Below are 17,015 nucleotides of genomic sequence, written 5' to 3'. Positions count from 1 at the left end.
GCATTGTGTTGTGGCAAAACTGCACATTTTATAGGGACCTTTTCTTGTCCCCAGTTCAAGGTACACCTGTGTAATGATCACTGTTTAATCAGATTCTTCACATACCACACTTGTCAGGTGGATGCAGTGGGGGATTTAGGTATAGACGACTGGGCATCTTGCCGGCGGCGGCTCGGAGCGCCTGCACCCAAAAAAATCGGAATGGTGACATTTGTGCGATCGGTTTTCTATCGCTCATTTGCACGTCACGTCAATGATATGTCACTGTGTGGGACTGTGGGTCAATTAACCTTGTCGGAGAGGGCGCCCCGTTTCTAGTTTGTGAGCTCGGCAGGCTACTGCCTGGGAAGGTCTCCCACTCAGAAGTACGAGATGGGGAGGGGGTGGGGGTTGGTTGACCTCAGGTCTCCCCACTGGAAGCCCGAGGTAGGGGGAGCGCAGGAATCTATCAAATAGCGCACCTCTAACTTTCTACAGTACTAAGGCAATTAGTAAAATCACACTACAAAATGCTACCAAATAAACCACAATTCAGAATACTGTGAATATCTAGTTTCACAGACATATTGTTTCATTTTTTTCTGGTTTGTGTAAAATCGTTAAGAATAATATAAAACCAGTCTGCACACCACCAAGGTGAATTGGTTTAGTCTTGACTCTTGGTTGACAGTGTTGGGGGGGATGGGTAATGTAGTCTTGCCTCTTGGTTGATTGACAGTGTTGGGGGGGTGGATAATGTATTTATGCCTGAGTGCCAAATCAACACTAATTTGTTTCTATTGGTATTTGTTGCTTCTTTTTGATATTCATGAGTCTTATTTTTGTACATATTTGTATATTTATATAGTTTTAAATGCTATGATTATTTATTTGTGTTCCAAATGTTTGAATAAAAATTACAGTTCGTGCAGAATGCCTTTTATTTTGTGGCGGGTCGGCGGGGCTGAAGGGGGTTTGCCCAGGGAGCCATACAAGCTAGAACCGTCACTGGATGGAAGGATTATCTTGGCAAAGGAGAAATGCTCACTAATAGGGATGTAAACAAATTTGTGCATAAAATGAGAGAAATAAGATTTTTTGTGCATCTGGAACATTTCTGGGATCTTTTATTTCAGCTCATGAAACATGGGACCAACACTTTACATTTGCATTTTTGTTCAGTGTAATTAGCCTAGCACGCGGAGGCACATAAATGAGTACAAACATCAATCCCTGCAAACAAACTCCACTATAAACTCTCAAATATCTCATAGGAGTGCTGATCTAGGTTCAGTTACGCCATTTAGATCATATGATGTATAAAATGACATGGACAGGGAGGACTTGATTCGAGATCAGCACTCCTATGGGCCCTGGAGTGGTTTTCCCCAAGTCAATTTCCTTTTAAAGGATACACAAAATGTAATCTTTACCTTACATCTTTCATGGTTAGTTACACCAACTAATATAGTCTGTGGGCGTTCCTTTGAACTGATACACATTCCAACCAAGTCCGTACAAATGAAGACAGCATCAAGTCATTTTTTCCTTTTTTTATTTTTCAAAATTATTTTTGTGTTTCTGTACAACAAATTCTGTAGCAGACCTCCGCTCCACTTTGCATTGAACCTGAACGTAACTTGGCTCTCTCTCTTTGTACAACAGTTCTATATCCCAGCACACAAATCCATTCCTCCTCTTTCTATCAGATTCTCGCTCAGCCATCATCACCGTTGCCCTGCCCCACCAACTGAGGTGTATCTCAATAGTCTTTTGAGTCCCCTCTTCATCTCTCCTTCGTTTGAATGATGTGAAAGGACAGGTTAAAGGGAATTTCCAAAACACATCCACCAAAGTCCTTTCACCTGTGCTGTTTTCTAAATGCCGGTGAAGGGGATGTAACAAGGAAAAATAACTACTTTTGACTATTGAGACCCACCCCCCTCTAAGCGTACATCGGCACTACATGTGGGCAGCGACATCACACATTCTCTGTCCCGTCAGCGCTGTGTCCATGCCCTAGTCTAAAAATCACAGCCTCTGAAAATTAATCTAGCATGTTCCGCCGTGAACGTGTAAACTGAAGTAAACCACCCCAGACATGTATTGAGGTAACTTAAGAGGTTAGAGTATTGAAATGCACCACTGGAGACCCAACGTTTCCCACCCCACCATTTTGTTGTAATGTTGGTGCTGTTCAGATTTGGCAGTGTGAGTTTAGGAGCCAAAAGTAGATGATTCTCTACACAGGAGATCCTGGGCTCGGTTAGAATACTTTAAAATAGCTAATTCTTTTCTACTACTTGACTACTGATGAGTGGGAAGGTAAAAGCATAAAAGTGGCGACACTTCGCTTCAATCCAATCCTGTTCTATCCAGAAATATCTTCCAGAAAGGAAGGCGGAAGGAAAGGAAGGACACAATGACATTCACACCAAGCTATTTAAAATGTATGCACTTGCTTGTTCTTGGCTGTTATATATGTATATATTTTTAAAGACCAAAAACAAATTCTGAGTATTTTTGGTGGGGTGTTGTAGTGTATAGGATGAGTACAGTAGTGTACAATCAACAAGCTTGGCTGGTCCGTGTCAACATGAACCACAAGAAGAGAGGTACAATATGGCACAAAACGTGCTGGAGTAGAGGCTGACTTTAGTCTAGAATTCAATATATTCACACACACACACAGCTAAAAACATGAACGGCCCGTCCACATTTAATACTGGCTCTATAACACCACGACCTTTCGTGGTAATGCACTGCCCAGTAGACTCCGACCCTGAGACCATAGAGGGAATGCTTGGGGAAAGGAAGTCGTTTTTCTCCTTTTTAAAAAATAATAAAAACAATTGCATTCTTTCCATAGCGCTCCATAACAGTAACATTGCTCTTACTCCCCACCTAGTGGTCAAAATTGGCAATTAAAACATTTTTTTTTTAACAAAATTAGTGTACAACAAACATTACAACTGCTCTAGTAGTAATAATAATAATAGCAACCATATCTATTTTCCCTCAAAACTATTTTCCAATTTCTATTCACATGGCAAAATGATCATTATTATTACTCTACCAGCGTTTCAGAGTGCTTTTATGTACACTAAGTACAATGTCGGACAAAGGTGTTGGACAGTGAACAATCTTCAATTTTACTGTCAAAACTTCAGACAGGTATTATATACTTATATGCATTTCTATAAACATGTATGAATACAATGCTTTCTGTACAGCACTTTCATGCATTGAACTGTAATAACTGCTTTATGCACATGTACTTCTATACACACCTACCAGGCTGTGTGTCCAGGAATGGGTCAAGCGTGAAAAAACTAAGCGAGCATTGAGCTCTGTACACACACACCCGCTTTCATAATGTTCATAGGGAAATTATTGCTCGGCAGTGGCAGAGTTGTGTTGGGTCAGCCGAGCCACCGGATGGCAGTGTTACATCTGTCATATATTTGAAAATCCTATTACAAAAAAAAATAATAATAAAGTTTCTGGAGTTGCCTCTCGTAGTTCAGCTCCTTGCTCCACCACAAAATGGACAGTATACGACCCATCATTACCTAGTATGCTTCGCGTGTTAGTTTCTGCGTTATTTACATAGTTTACATTGTATTTTAAAGCACCCTCTTTCTAACAGTTTTATCTCCACATCCACTAATTTCTCTCAGTTTGATGTCAGCAGAGAAACCCATTGCTATTAAAACTCCCCTTTAAAAAAACACAGCTTTCCTCCCACTTGTATCCCTCCCGTCTGTGCAGACATTGTTATACTCTAAGGTGTCTGTCTAATCTAAGCAGCTAGTCTGCTCAACTGACCCCTACTGCTGACCTTACTGTTAATAGCCCCGCCCCCTCCCTCATCTAAACCCTTCTGAATTTGTGAGGGAAATGACCTCATCCAACAATAAAAATCACCTTGAACAATAGGAATGGTGGACCTGCTTTGGCTCCGCACTTTGTGGTGGTAAACCTGTTTTAGCACCAACCCCTCCATGAACAAACACTCTGGTAGAAAGAAGTGAGATCAGGGACATATTCACCCCCCCATTTACTGCATGGCATATCTCAAACAACACCCTATTCCTCATATGAGAGGGTTAGAGTATCATTTCAGAGGCAACATCAGAGAAAGGGCAGGCTTGGTTTGTTCTCTCACCCCGCCCCTTTAAGACTGGGGGGGTGGAGCCTATCGTTGCCCTTCCCCTTTAAGAGTAGGAGAGGTGGGAGCCGTTGGAGATGTGTGAGGTGACTGAGGTGCTCCGGCTCAGAACCCCCTCACCCCCCCCTGCTCCGCCGGGCCCCCCTGAGGCCGTCCTCCTCAGGGGCTGGGGGCTGTTCCTCAGGGCCATCAGGCTGGGGCCCCTGGCAACCAGACCCCCGTATCCCCCTCCCTGGGAAGACGAGGAGGAGGAAGAGGAGGGCGGCGAGGAGGAGTAGAGGGAGATAGGTGGTGGGGGAGGCGGAGGTGGCAGGAGAGCCAGGGACTGGGCTGAGGCGTGTTGGGAGAGGTGGTGGTGATGAACTCCTCCCCCGTGGTGATGGTGTTGGTGTCCTCCTCCACCACCCCCCCACTCTCTCTCCCTCTCGCGGTCCTCGCGCTCGCGGCTCTCTCGGTACAGGTGTGGCGTGCTCTGGTGGTGGTGGTGGTAGTGCTGGGGGAGGTAGTGTTGCTGCTGCTGCTGCTGCTGCTGCTGCTGGTGATGGTGATGATGGTGGGAGGACGAGGAAGAGGAGGAAGATGAGGAGTTGGAGGAGTGGCCTCTACCACTCATGTTCATCTCACTATCCCTCCCAAGGCCGTGAGACAAAGTGATCGACTCGGCACGGCTGAAACCTCCTCCACCGCTGCAGCTGTTCTGGCTACGCCACGAAGGAGGCGCCACAGAGTTCTGCACGCCGTGGCTCCAGTGGCTCCCGGAGCGAGGAACAGGGCGGGAGGGCCAGCCCCCGGGGCCAGAGGAGGGACTGGGATTGGGGTAGCCCTGGTTGAAGGCCTCGGCGGGGATGCCCGTCAGAGCCATGTTGCTGAAGCCAAGACGCATGCTCTCCGAGTCAAAAGCCTCGATCTCCCGTGCCTGGCGCTCCAGTAGAGTACGGATACGCTCTGAACGCTCGTTCTGCAGAGACAACATCTCTTCCTCAATCTAAGAGAGAGAGAGGGAGAGAGAGAGAGAGAGAGAGAGAGAGAGAGAGAGAGGGACGAGGGGAGAGAAAAATAATATTTTAAGTGGCCTATCCTTTTTGGTGTCATCTATATTGTACATTTTATCTTGCACACACACACACACACACACACACACACACACACACACACACACACACACACACACACACACACACTCCCTTCAGACACCCCGCCACTCCATCTCTCCGTGATGCTCTCACCCTCTGTTCCAGCAGGGCCCTGCGGATGGACACCCTTTGCTCCAGGTCCTTGGCTTCTCTCTCATGCTGGGAGTCTGTGTGAATCTTGATCTTGCTCTGGTAAGCGTTCAGCAGCTCCAACTCCTGCTGCAGCTGCATCCGCAGCACCTGGTATTCTGCTTCCTGGGTCTCGTCCAATCGCAGCTAGAGGAGGAAGGGGGGGGAGTGGACGTCAGTAGAGCACACCCTGGTCTAATGGACGGTTTGGGGATGTCTACCACTGAAAATGTGGGATTTGTAGTCCTAATTTGTCATTTTAGTAGTTCTAGAGCTTAGCATGGACGTAGTAGGTGTTTGTTGAACTGAAGTTTGTTGGTATACATTTTTGGTGTTGCTGGTTTAATATGTAGATGTATAGTTGATGTGTAGTGGGTGTTATCTGCAGTATGTGCGCGTCTTTGTGTGGGTTATGTCTCTCTGCGTGTGTGTAGTTGTTTTGTAGTACTGCGTCGTTGTAGTTGTCAGGTGTATGAGAGGTGCACGGTAGGGTCCTTGCCTTACTCACAGCCTGTGTGGACAGCATGTCGTTGATAGAGTGGTCGTATTGCTCGGCCAGGATGGCCAGTTTCCTGGTCTGCTCCTCCTTCAGCCTCTTGAGCACCGCCTTGTGGTCGGCCTTGGGAGTGCTCTCCAACAGATGGTTCCTCAGGGCCTTGTACTGACGCGTCTGGATCTTACACGTGTCCTGGAACTGACGCTTGATCTGGAGCTCCTTGGACTGGGAGAGGGGAGAAAGGAGAGTGAGGGAAGGAGGGGAGAAAGGAGAGTGAGGGAAGGAGGGAAGGAAGGAGAGGGAGAGCCTTACCTTGAGGCTCTTGGGCTGCTGGCGGACCTCCACGGTGTGTTTCTGCCGGAGTTCCTGCTCCCTCCGCTTGTTGTACTCCATTTGGTTAGTGAGCTCTGTCTGGTGCTGCGTGCGGATCAGGTCGGCCCGCGTACGCTGCACCGCCCCCAGCTGACGGAACTCCAGCTCCTGGGTGGACTCGTGGTGCCTCAGCAGCATGGCACACTCCAGGTCCCTCTGGGTCTGCTTCTTGTTCAGGTCCTGGAGAGGGGAGAAGGGAAAGAGCCCACAGAGAGAGATGGGGGGAAAGGGAAAGAAACATGTATAGGAAAAAATATGGAGAGGGAGTGAGAGAGGGTAGGAAACGTGTCAACCAAGTGATCACAATACAATTAAGTAGCTTGTGTGTGTGTGTGTGTATGTATGAATATATACACACACCAGATGGGATAGTGTATCGCCGCAGAAGGCTGTGGTAGCCATGCTGGTTAAGTGTGCCTTGAATTCTAAATAAATCACTGACAGCGTCACTAGCAAAGCACCCCCACCCCATTACACCTCCTCCTCCATGCTTCACGGTGGGAACCACAAATGCGTAGATCTGTTCACCTAATTTGCGTCGCAAAGACAGGGCCGTTGGAACCAAAAATCTCAAAAACTTTTTTCACTGGTCTAATGCCCATTGCTCGTGTTTCTTGGCCCAAGCAAGTCTCTTCTTCTTATTGGTGTCCTTTAGTAGTGGTTTCTTTGCAGCAATACGACCATGAAGGCCTGATTCATGCAGCCTCCTCTGAACAGTTGATGTTGAGATGTGTCCATTACTTGAACTCTGTGAAAGCATTTATTTGGGCTGCAGTCTGAGGTGCATATAACTCTAATGAACTTATCCTCTGCAGCAGAGGTAACTCTGGGTCTTCCCTTCCTGTGGCGGTCCTCAAGAGAGGCAGTTTCATCATAGCGCTTGTTGGTTTATGCGAATGCACTTGAGGAAACTTAAGGTTATTGAAATGTTATGTATTGACTGACCTTCATATATTAAAAGTAATAATGGACTGTCGTTTCTCTTTGCTTATTTGAGCTGTTCTTGCCATAATATGGACTTGGTCTTTTACTTTAATAGGGCCATCTCCTGTATACCACCTCGACCTTGTCACAACACAATGGATTGGCTCAAATGCATTAAAGAAAGAAATTCCACAAATAAACTTTTAAACAAGGGACACCTGTTAACTGAAATGCATTCCAGGTGACTACCTCATGAAGCTGGTTGAGAGAATGCCAAGAGTGTGCAAAGCTGTCAAGGCAAAGGGTGGCTATTTGAAGAATCTCAAATAGAACATATATTTTGTTTAACACTTTGTTACTACATGATTTCATATGTGTTATTTCATAGTTTTGATGTCTTATTTTACAATGTAGAAATAGTCAAAATAAAGAAAAACCCTGGAATGAGTAGGTGTGTCCAAACTTTTGACTGGTACTGTGTGTGTGATTTATGTATAACTTTAGTCCGTCCCCTCGCCCATACCCGGGCTCGAACCAGGGACCCTCTGCACACATCAACAACTGACACCCACGAAGCATCGTTACCCATCGCTCCACAAAAGCCGTGGCCCTTGCAGAGCAAGGGGGACCACTACTTCAAGGTCTCAAAGCGAGTGACGTCACCGGTTGAAACACTATTAGTGCGCACCACCGCTAACTAGCTAGCCATTTCACATCGGTTACATATGTATGTATGTATGTACAGTGGGGAGAACAAGTAATTGATAACCTGCAAAATCGGCAGAGTTTTCTACTTACAAAGCATGTAGAGGTCTGTAATTTTTATCATAGGTACATATCAACTGTGAGAGACAGAATCTAAAACAAAAATCCAGAAAATCACATTGTATGATTTTTAAGTAATTAATTTGCATTTTATTGGATGACATAAGTATTTGATACATCAGAAAAGCAGAACTTAATATTTGGTACAGAAACCTTTGTTTGCAATTACAGAGATCATACGTTTCCTGTAGTTCTTGACCAGGTTTGCACACACTGCAGCAGGGATTTTGGCCCACTCCTCCATACAGACCTTCTCCAGACCCTTCATGTTTCGGGGCTGTCGCTGGGCAATACGGACTTTCAGCTCCCTCCAAAGATTTTCTATTGGGTTCAGGTCTGGAGACTGGCTAGGCCACTCCAGGACCTTGAGATGCTTCTTACGGAGCCACTCTTTAGTTGCCCTGGCTGTGTGTTTCGGGTCGTTGTCATGCTGGAAGACCCAGCCACGACCCATCTTCAATGCTCTTACTGAGGGAAGGACGTTGTTGGCCAAGATCTCGCGATACATGGCCCCATCCATCCACCCCTCAATACGGTGCAGTCGTCCTGTCCCCTTTGCAGAAAAGCATCCCCAAAGAATGATGTTTCCACCTCCATGCTTCACGGTTGGGATGGTGTTCTTGGGGTTGTACTCATTCTTCTTCCTCCAAACATGGCGAGTGGAGTTTAGACCAAAAATCTTTATTTTTGTCTCATCAGACCACATGACCTTCTCCCATTCCTCCTCTGGATCATCCAGATTGTCATTGTCAAACTTCAGACGGGCCTGGACATGCGCTGGCTTGAGCAGGGGGACCTTGCGTGCGCTGCTGGATTTTAATCCATGACGGTGTAGTGTGTTACTAATGGTTTTCTTTGAGACTGTGGTACGAGCTCTCTTCAGGTCATTGACCAGGTCCTGCCGTTTAGTACTAGGCTGATCCCTCACCTTCCTCATGATCGTTGATGCCCCATGAGGTGAGATCTTGCATGGAGCCCCAGACCGAGGGTGATTGACAGTCATCTTGAATTTCTTCCATTTTCTAATAATTGCATCAACAATTGTTGCCTTCTCACCAAGCTGCTTGCCTATTGCCCTGTAGCCCATCCCAGCCTTGTGCAGTCTACAATTTATTCCTGATGTCCTTACACAGCTCTCTGGTCTTGGCCATTGTGGAGAGGTTGGAGTCTGTTTGATTGAGTGTGTGGACAGGTGTCTTTTATACAGGTAACGAGTTCAAACATGTGCAGTTAATACAGGTAATGAGTGGAGAACAGGAGGGCTTCTTCAAGAAAAACTAACAGGTCTGTGAGCCAGAATTCTTACTGGTTGGTAGGTGATTAAATACTTATGTCATGCAATAAAATGCAAATGAATTACTTAAAAATAATGTGATTTTCTGGATTTTTGTTTTAGATTCAGTCTCTCACAGTTGAAGTGTACCTACGATAAAAATTACAGACCTCCACATGCTTTGTAAGTAGGAAAACCTGCAAAAACGGCAGTGTATCAAATACTTGTTCTTCCCACAGTATGTATGTATGTATGTATGTAGAGAATTGCCTTGAGACAGTTGAGACATGGATTGTGTATGTGTGCCATTCAGAGGGTGAATTTGGAGGGGGGGGGGGGGGGGGTGGAATGTTTTGAGTCAATAAGTATTTAAACCCTTTGTATGGCAAGCCTAAACAAGCTCAGGGGTAAAAAAAAAAAAGTGCTTAACAAGTCACATGGACTCACTGTGCGCAATAAGTGTTTAACATGATTTTTTTAAATGACTACCTCATCTCTTTACAGATATCTGTAAGGTCCGTCAGTCGAGCAGTAAATTTCAAACACAGATTCAACCACAAAGACCAGAGAGATTTTCTAATGCCTCGCAAAAGGGCCTCTATTAGTAGATGGTGTGACGACCCTCCCAGTCTGTCTGCTATATTCTCCCCCTTTGCTCTTGTTTTCCTTAATAGGATGCCGTCGGAAGGAGCTGGGAGGGTCGTCAACGGAATGGGACACACCTGGGCCCGGGTGTGTCCCGGGATAAATTCACCTGTCCCCCATACATGGAGGAGACTCTCTCCACGCAGACACACTTGGATTTTGGTAGTGGTATTTTTGTGGCCGTTTTGCTACCTTTCAACACCCCTCATTATCACATCTATGCACACAGCCACTCACACCATTGTTAATTGTATATAGGTCACTTCAGTTAATAAATATATATTTGTGTTGTTCCTCATCTCCTTTTTTGGTACGGGCTTTGGGCCGGTTCGTGACGGGGCTCGTCCGGGATCATAAGGTTGGTTCCTAGACATCCTGATAGGTAGTATTTTGTTGCATTATGGATGGGTTAATGCTTATTGGAATGAGCTTCGTTTGGTATTCACGGCACATTCTTAAGTGTTTAGTATAGTGCCTTTAGATACGCATCAGTGATTTTGGTTGTCCGGAGACGTCATCAAACAAGTGCGTTGCCTGGTAGAGTATGCCAGTGGGCTTAATACCTAGCGTCGTTGGGGCTTACTGGTATGTGTATTGTGTTTGGGGGGAAAACTTGGAGTTAATGTTTGGAAACGCCGTAGATGCTTTGTTTGCATCTTTTGTTACAGCTTTTTGAGTTGTAAAGTTTGGTACCCAGTGCTGGTTGCCTTTGTTTAATAAACTTGCCACTGCGGTGGATAGTTGGTTGTGTTCTGCGTTGGAAAGAGTATCATTGGTTAGTTTCCAGGCCCCTGCCCTGGCTGGAATCTCTTGCTCTACTCGCTGTTGGGACATTAGTCTGAGGTGAGTACAAACTGCTGTGTACCTCAGTGGGAGATTTGGGTAGGGTAGTGTCATTTGCAACCTGGAGCTATGGCCACTCCAATACCTTGACTTTGTTGTCCTTAACTTCTTATGGCTGGGGGGGCAGTATTGAGTAGCTTGGATGAATAAGTTGCCCAAAGTAAACGGCCAACTCCTCAGTCTCAGTTGCTAATATATGTATATTATTATTGGAAAGAAAACACTAAAGTTTCTAAAACTGTTTGAATGATGTCTGAGTATAACAGAACTCATATGACAAGCAAAATCCTGAGGAGAAATCAAAAAAGGAAGTGAGAAATCTGAGCTTTGTATGTATTCACCAATGAAATCCCCTTGAGATATGTTGTACTGCCTAGGGGTTCCACTAGATGTCAACCATCAATAGAAATTATAACGAGACTTCTTTGGTGTTGTGGGAGTGAATGATAGCAGAATCAGTCAGGTGTCTGGCAGTCAGCCATTTTCTGATCATGCTTATTCCTCATGGTAGTTACTTGTGTTCCATGGCTCATGAAGACAAGAAGGAATAGTCCGGTTGGAACTTTATTGAAGGTATATGTTAAAAACATACTAATGATTGATTCTGTACATAGTTTGAAATGTTTCTTCGACCTGTATATAACCCTTTGAAGTTTTTGTCCGATGTAACGCTGACCAGAATGAGCGTTTGGATATGTATACCAAACGCGCTAACAAAAGAAGGTATTTGGACATAAATTAGACATTTTCAAACAAAACAAACATTTATTGTGGACCTGGGATTCCTGGAGTGCTTTCTGATGTAGATCAAAGGAAAGGAATATTTATTATGTAATTTCTTGTTTATGTTGACGTCAAATGTTTCTGAGCGCCATCTCAGATTATTGCATGGCTGGCTTTTCCGTAAAGGTTTTTTGAAATCAGACACAGCGGTTGCATTAAGGAGAGGTAAATCTATAATTCCATGTGTATAACTTGTATTATCATCTACATTTGATGAGTATTTCTGTTGAATGATGTGGCTATGCAAAATCACTGGATGTTTTTGGAACTAGTGAATGTAACGTGCCAATGTAAACTCATATTTTGATAAATATGAACCGTATCAAACAAAACATACATGTATTGTGTAACATGAAGTCCTATTAGTGTCATCTGATGAAGATCATCAAAGGTTAGAGATTCATTTTATCTCTATTTCTGCTTTTTGAAACTCCTCTCTTTGGCTGGGAAAAAAAATGGCTGTGTTTTTCTGTGGCTATATGTGGTGACCTAACATAATCATTTGTGGTGCTTTTGCTGTAAAGCATATTTGAAATCGGACACTGTTGTGGGATTAACAACAAGAATAGCTTTACAATGGTATGAGATACATGTATGTTTGAGGAATGTTTATGAGATTTGTTGTTGAGATGTTTTGAAAATGGCGCCCTACACTTTGCCTGGCTGTTGTCATATCGCTCCCGTTAACGGGATTGCAGCCATAAGAAGTTAAGCCATTTTGCCACAACTTTGGAAGTATCCTTGGGGTCATTGTCCATTTGGAAGACCCATTTGCAACCAAGCTTTAACTTCCTGACTGATGTCTTGATTGTTGCTGCAATATCCACATAATTATCCTTCCTCTGATCCCATCTATTTTGTGAAGTGCACTAGTCCCTCCTGCAGCAAAGCACCCCCAGAACATGATGCTTCCACCCATATACTTCACGGTTGGGATGGTGTTCTTCGGCTTGCAAGCATCACCCTTTTTCCTCCAAACATAATGATGGTCATTATGGCCAGACAGATCTTTTTTTGTTTCATCAGACCAGAGGACATTTCTCCAAAAAGTACGATCTTTGTCCACATGTGCAGTTGCAAACCGTAGTCTGGCTTTTTTTATGGCGGTTTTGGAACAGTGGCTTCTTCCTTGCTGAGCGGCCTTTCAGGTTGTGTCGAAATGTGGACTCGTTTTACTGTGGAAAGTTTTACTAGGCAAGTCAGTTAAGAACACATTCTTATTTTCAACGACGGCCTAGGAACGGTGGGTTAACTGCCTTGTTCAGGGGCAGAACGACAGATTTTCACCTTGTCAGCTCGGGGATCCAATCTTGCAAACTTACAGTTCACTAGTCCAACGCAATAACGACCTGCCTCTCTCTCGTTGCACTCCACAAGGAGACTGCCTGTTACGCGAATGCAGTAAACCAAGTTGCTAGCTGGCATTATACTTATTTTATAAAAAATAATCAATCAATCATAATCACTAGTTAACTACACATGGTTGATGATATTACTAGATTATCTAGCGTGTCCTGCGTTGCGTATAATCTGACTGAGCATACAAGTATCTGACTGAGTGATGGTAGGCAGAAGCAGGCGCGTAAACATTCATTCAAACAGCACTTTCGTGCGTTTTGCCAGCAGCTCTTCGTTGTGCGTTAAGCATTGCGCTGTTTATGACTTCAAGCCTATCAACTACCGAGATAAGGCTGGTGTAACCGTAGTGAAATGGCTAGCTAGTTAGCGCGCGCTAACTAGAGGGACGGAAGCTATACTGTTACACTGGCAATACTAAGGTGCTTATAAGAACGTCCAATAGTCAAGGGTTAATGAAATACAAATGGTATAGAGGGAAATAGTCCTATAATTCCTATAATAACTACAACCTAAAACTTCTTACCTGGGAATATTGAAGACTCGTGTTAAAAGGAACCACCAGCTTTCATATGTTCTCATGTTCTGAGCAAGCAACTGAAATGTTAGCTTTCTTACATAGCACATATTGCACTTTTACTTTCTCTCCAAAACTTTGTTTTTGCATTATTTAAACCAAATTGAAAATGTTTCATTATTTACTTGAGGCTAAATTGATTTTATTGATGTATTCTATTAAGTTAAAATAAGTGTTCATTCAGTATCGTTGTAATAGTCATTATTACAAATAAATGTAAATTTGTATTTGTTTTTAAATTATGATTATTTTTTTTAAATAAATCGGCCAATTGGTCGGTATTCGGCTTTTTTGGTCCTCCAATAATCGGCGTTGAAAAATCATAGTCGGTCGATCTCTGGTAGAGATGCCCTGAATGATCGGCTATGAAAAGCCAACTGACATTTTCTTCTGAGGTGCTGACCTGTTGCACCCTCTACAACCACTGTGATTATTATTTGACCCTGCTGGTCATCTATGAACATTAGAACATCTTGGCCATGTTCTGTTATAATCTCTACCCGGTACAGTCAGAAGAGGACTGGCCACCCCTCATAGCCTGGTTCTTCCTAGGTTCTTGCTTTTCCAGGGAGTTTTTCCTAGCCATCGTGCTTCTACACTTCTGCATTGCTTGCTGTTTGTGGTTTTAAGCTGGGTTTCTGTACAGCACTTTGTGACATCAGCTGATGTAAGAATAGCTTTATAAATAAATGTGATTGTTCTCAGGGTAAATTCAGTGCTTATGTTAAACCTAAGCCCAAGGCATTAGCAGCGCCTGTCCCACATCAGTTCACTCGTCACTCTCTCATGCCCAGGGGCATGTGAAAGTCCATATTGACCCAGATTATTTGCCTTTCACTACGGAGGGTTGTGTGTCAATGTCAGGAAGTAACGACCTAGTGCCAAGTGAAGATCTTGAGACAAACAGGTGCCTCTGATTGTCTGTGTTGCCCTTCTCTGCGGAGACTGATTCAGGGAAATAGTGTTTTAATTAGGGGAATAGGTTTGAACTCTGTCAGTTCCATTGCAAAAACTGATGTGGGATTCTGAACTGGTGAAAGGTAGTTGTTGTAAGGGTGCGTCCTTCGTTGCCGATTGAGGCTATCGATGTTATCGTCGGGAATAACTTGGGTGGTGAGCGTGTATGGCCTGTGTCTCCATGTCCAGTGGTTTCCAATAGGCCATCAATTGTAGGGATTCCCGATGAGATCGCAGAGTTTCCCCAGAGGTGTTCTCTGTGTGTGCGGTGACGGATTCCATGAGCCTTGGCGACCTGTCCACTGCGCCGGCTAAAGATGGTACAAACATCTGTCACTATATTCCCTGTTATTCCATTATCTCTGCAGGATTCTTTCTCTGCTCTTTTTCCTTAATAGGATGTCGGTGGGCGGAACGGGACACCTGGGCCCGGGTGTGTCCCGGAATAAATTCACCTTTACCCCATTCATGGAGGAGAATCTCTCCATGCAGACATACTTCAGTTAATAAATAGGTTTTTGTAACTTGGGTGCCTGATCAATTTCACATAGAAATGCAATGTTAAATGTCATTATCATGAAAGCAAGTTTAAGAAGCAGTAGATCTGTTTTGTACACTAGTTTAACAGATTAAAATATTATTTTTGTTTATTGAAAATATGTTGCCTTCAGGAAGGAATCAGACCTGGACTTTTTCCACATAGTTTAATTTCATACATTTTAGAATAAGGCTATTTCCTCACAATACCCCATAATGTCAAAGCTGTGCTGCGATACTCCCCATCCAACCTGACTGAGCTTGAGAGGATCTTCAGAGAAAAAAAAAACTCCCCAAATACAAGTGTGCCAAGCTTGTAGCGTCACACCCAAGAAAACATGAGGCTGTAATCACTGCCAAAGGTGATTTTAAGTACTGAGTAAAGGGTCTGAATACTTATGTTACTAGCAAACATTTCTTGCTTTGTCACTATGGTGTAGATTGAGGGAAAATAAACAATTTTTGAAATCGGCTATACGATAAAATGTGGAAAAAAGTCAAGGGGTCCAAATATGTGTCGGGGGATTGGGCGAGGTTCGAGAGGCCCAGGGACTGGGTTAAGCCTCGCCCCACCCCTACACCTTACGGTCTATTTCCTCAAATTGCTGGCAACAGTGTGGGACTGTTTGTAATTCAGGGGGTGTGGATTTACATGCTAATTAGGCTTGGGCGGTATATCAGCGCATTTGGAAATAGCCACAGGATGGTGTATCAATACATTTTTATATTTGTAGCTATACTAAATAAAAATATGAACGCAAAGTATTGGTCCCATATTTTATGAGCTGATATAAAATATCCCAGAAATGTTCCATATGCACAAATCGCTTATTTCTCTACAATTTTGGGCAGAAACTTGTTTGTTTACATCCCTATAAGTGAGTATTACTTCTTTGCCAAGATGGCATATCAAGAAGTTAATTAAAAACAGCATGATCATTACACAGATACACCTTGTACTGGGGACAATAAAAGGCCACTCTAAAATTTGCAGTTCTGTCACAACACAATGCCACAGATGTCTCAAGTTGAAGGAGCGTGCAATTGGAAGGAATGTCCACCAGAGCATTTAATGTTAATTTTTCTACCATAATGTTTTAGCAGTACATCCAACCGGCCTCACAACTGCAGACCATGTATAACCATGCCAACCCAGGACCTCCACATCTGGAATCTTCACCTGTGGGATCGTCTAAGACCAGCCACCCGGACAGCTGATGAAACTGAGTATTTCTGTCTGTAATAAAGCCCTTTCTGGGAAAAACACATTACGATTGGCTGGGTCTGGCTCCCCAGTGAGTGAGCATATGCCCACCATAGACTCAGGCCTAATAAATGTATTGACTGGTTTCCTGATTTCCTATGAACTATAACTCAGTGAAGTTGTTAATTGTTGCAGTTAACATGTGCAATACTTTGAGATAAAGTAGATTGCTTTTCTCATTTCACCTGTCACATTATGAAGCATACCGTAGTTCCCCAGAACAGTTCAGCCAGTGGTGTGTTAGTAAATAGCACAATGGGAGAAAGCAGGATCAGGTGAGTCCAGCTGTGTATTGACAGAGGTCGTGGTTTTTTATCGAAAGTGAGTGTTGTCCCCCCCCCCTGCATCTCCTCAAAGACTGTACCAGATTTGCCAGTTCTTGCCGTGAGATATTACCACACTCTTCCACTAAGGCACCTGCAAGTTCCCGGACATTTCTGGGGGGGAATGGCTCAAGCCCTCACCCTCCGATCCAACAGGTCCCAGAGGTGCTCAATGAGATTAGGGCTTGTCGCTGGCCATGGCAGAACACTGACATTCCTGTCTTGCAGGAAATCACGCACAGAACGAGCAGTATGGCTGGTGGCATTATCATGCTGGAGGGTCATGTCAAAATGAGCCTGCAGGAAGGGAACCACATGAGGGAGGAGGATGTCTTCCCTGTACCGCACAGCGTTGAGATTGCCTGCAATGACAACAAGCTCAGTCCGATGACGCTGTGACGCCCCAGACGGACCCTCCACCTCGATCC

General features: G+C 44.2%; 1 protein-coding gene across 1 annotated transcript in view; it reads right to left on the bottom strand.

The window, feature by feature from the left end:
- Positions 1 to 1,546: 1,546 nt before the first annotated feature.
- LOC135556009 (serine/threonine-protein kinase TAO2-like) overlaps positions 1,547 to 17,015 on the bottom strand; it is a 32,798-nt gene continuing 17,329 nt past the window's right edge. The window contains 4 exon segments of the mRNA XM_064988867.1: positions 1,547 to 5,135; positions 5,377 to 5,559; positions 5,921 to 6,133; positions 6,221 to 6,460. Coding sequence (XP_064844939.1) covers positions 4,197 to 5,135; positions 5,377 to 5,559; positions 5,921 to 6,133; positions 6,221 to 6,460 — 1,575 coding nt within the window. The 3' untranslated portion in view covers positions 1,547 to 4,196.

Source organism: Oncorhynchus masou, chromosome 15 (genome assembly GCF_036934945.1).
Source record: "Oncorhynchus masou masou isolate Uvic2021 chromosome 15, UVic_Omas_1.1, whole genome shotgun sequence".
Taxonomy (NCBI): domain Eukaryota; kingdom Metazoa; phylum Chordata; class Actinopteri; order Salmoniformes; family Salmonidae; genus Oncorhynchus; species Oncorhynchus masou.
This window is presented reverse-complemented; position numbering and strand designations above follow the sequence as displayed.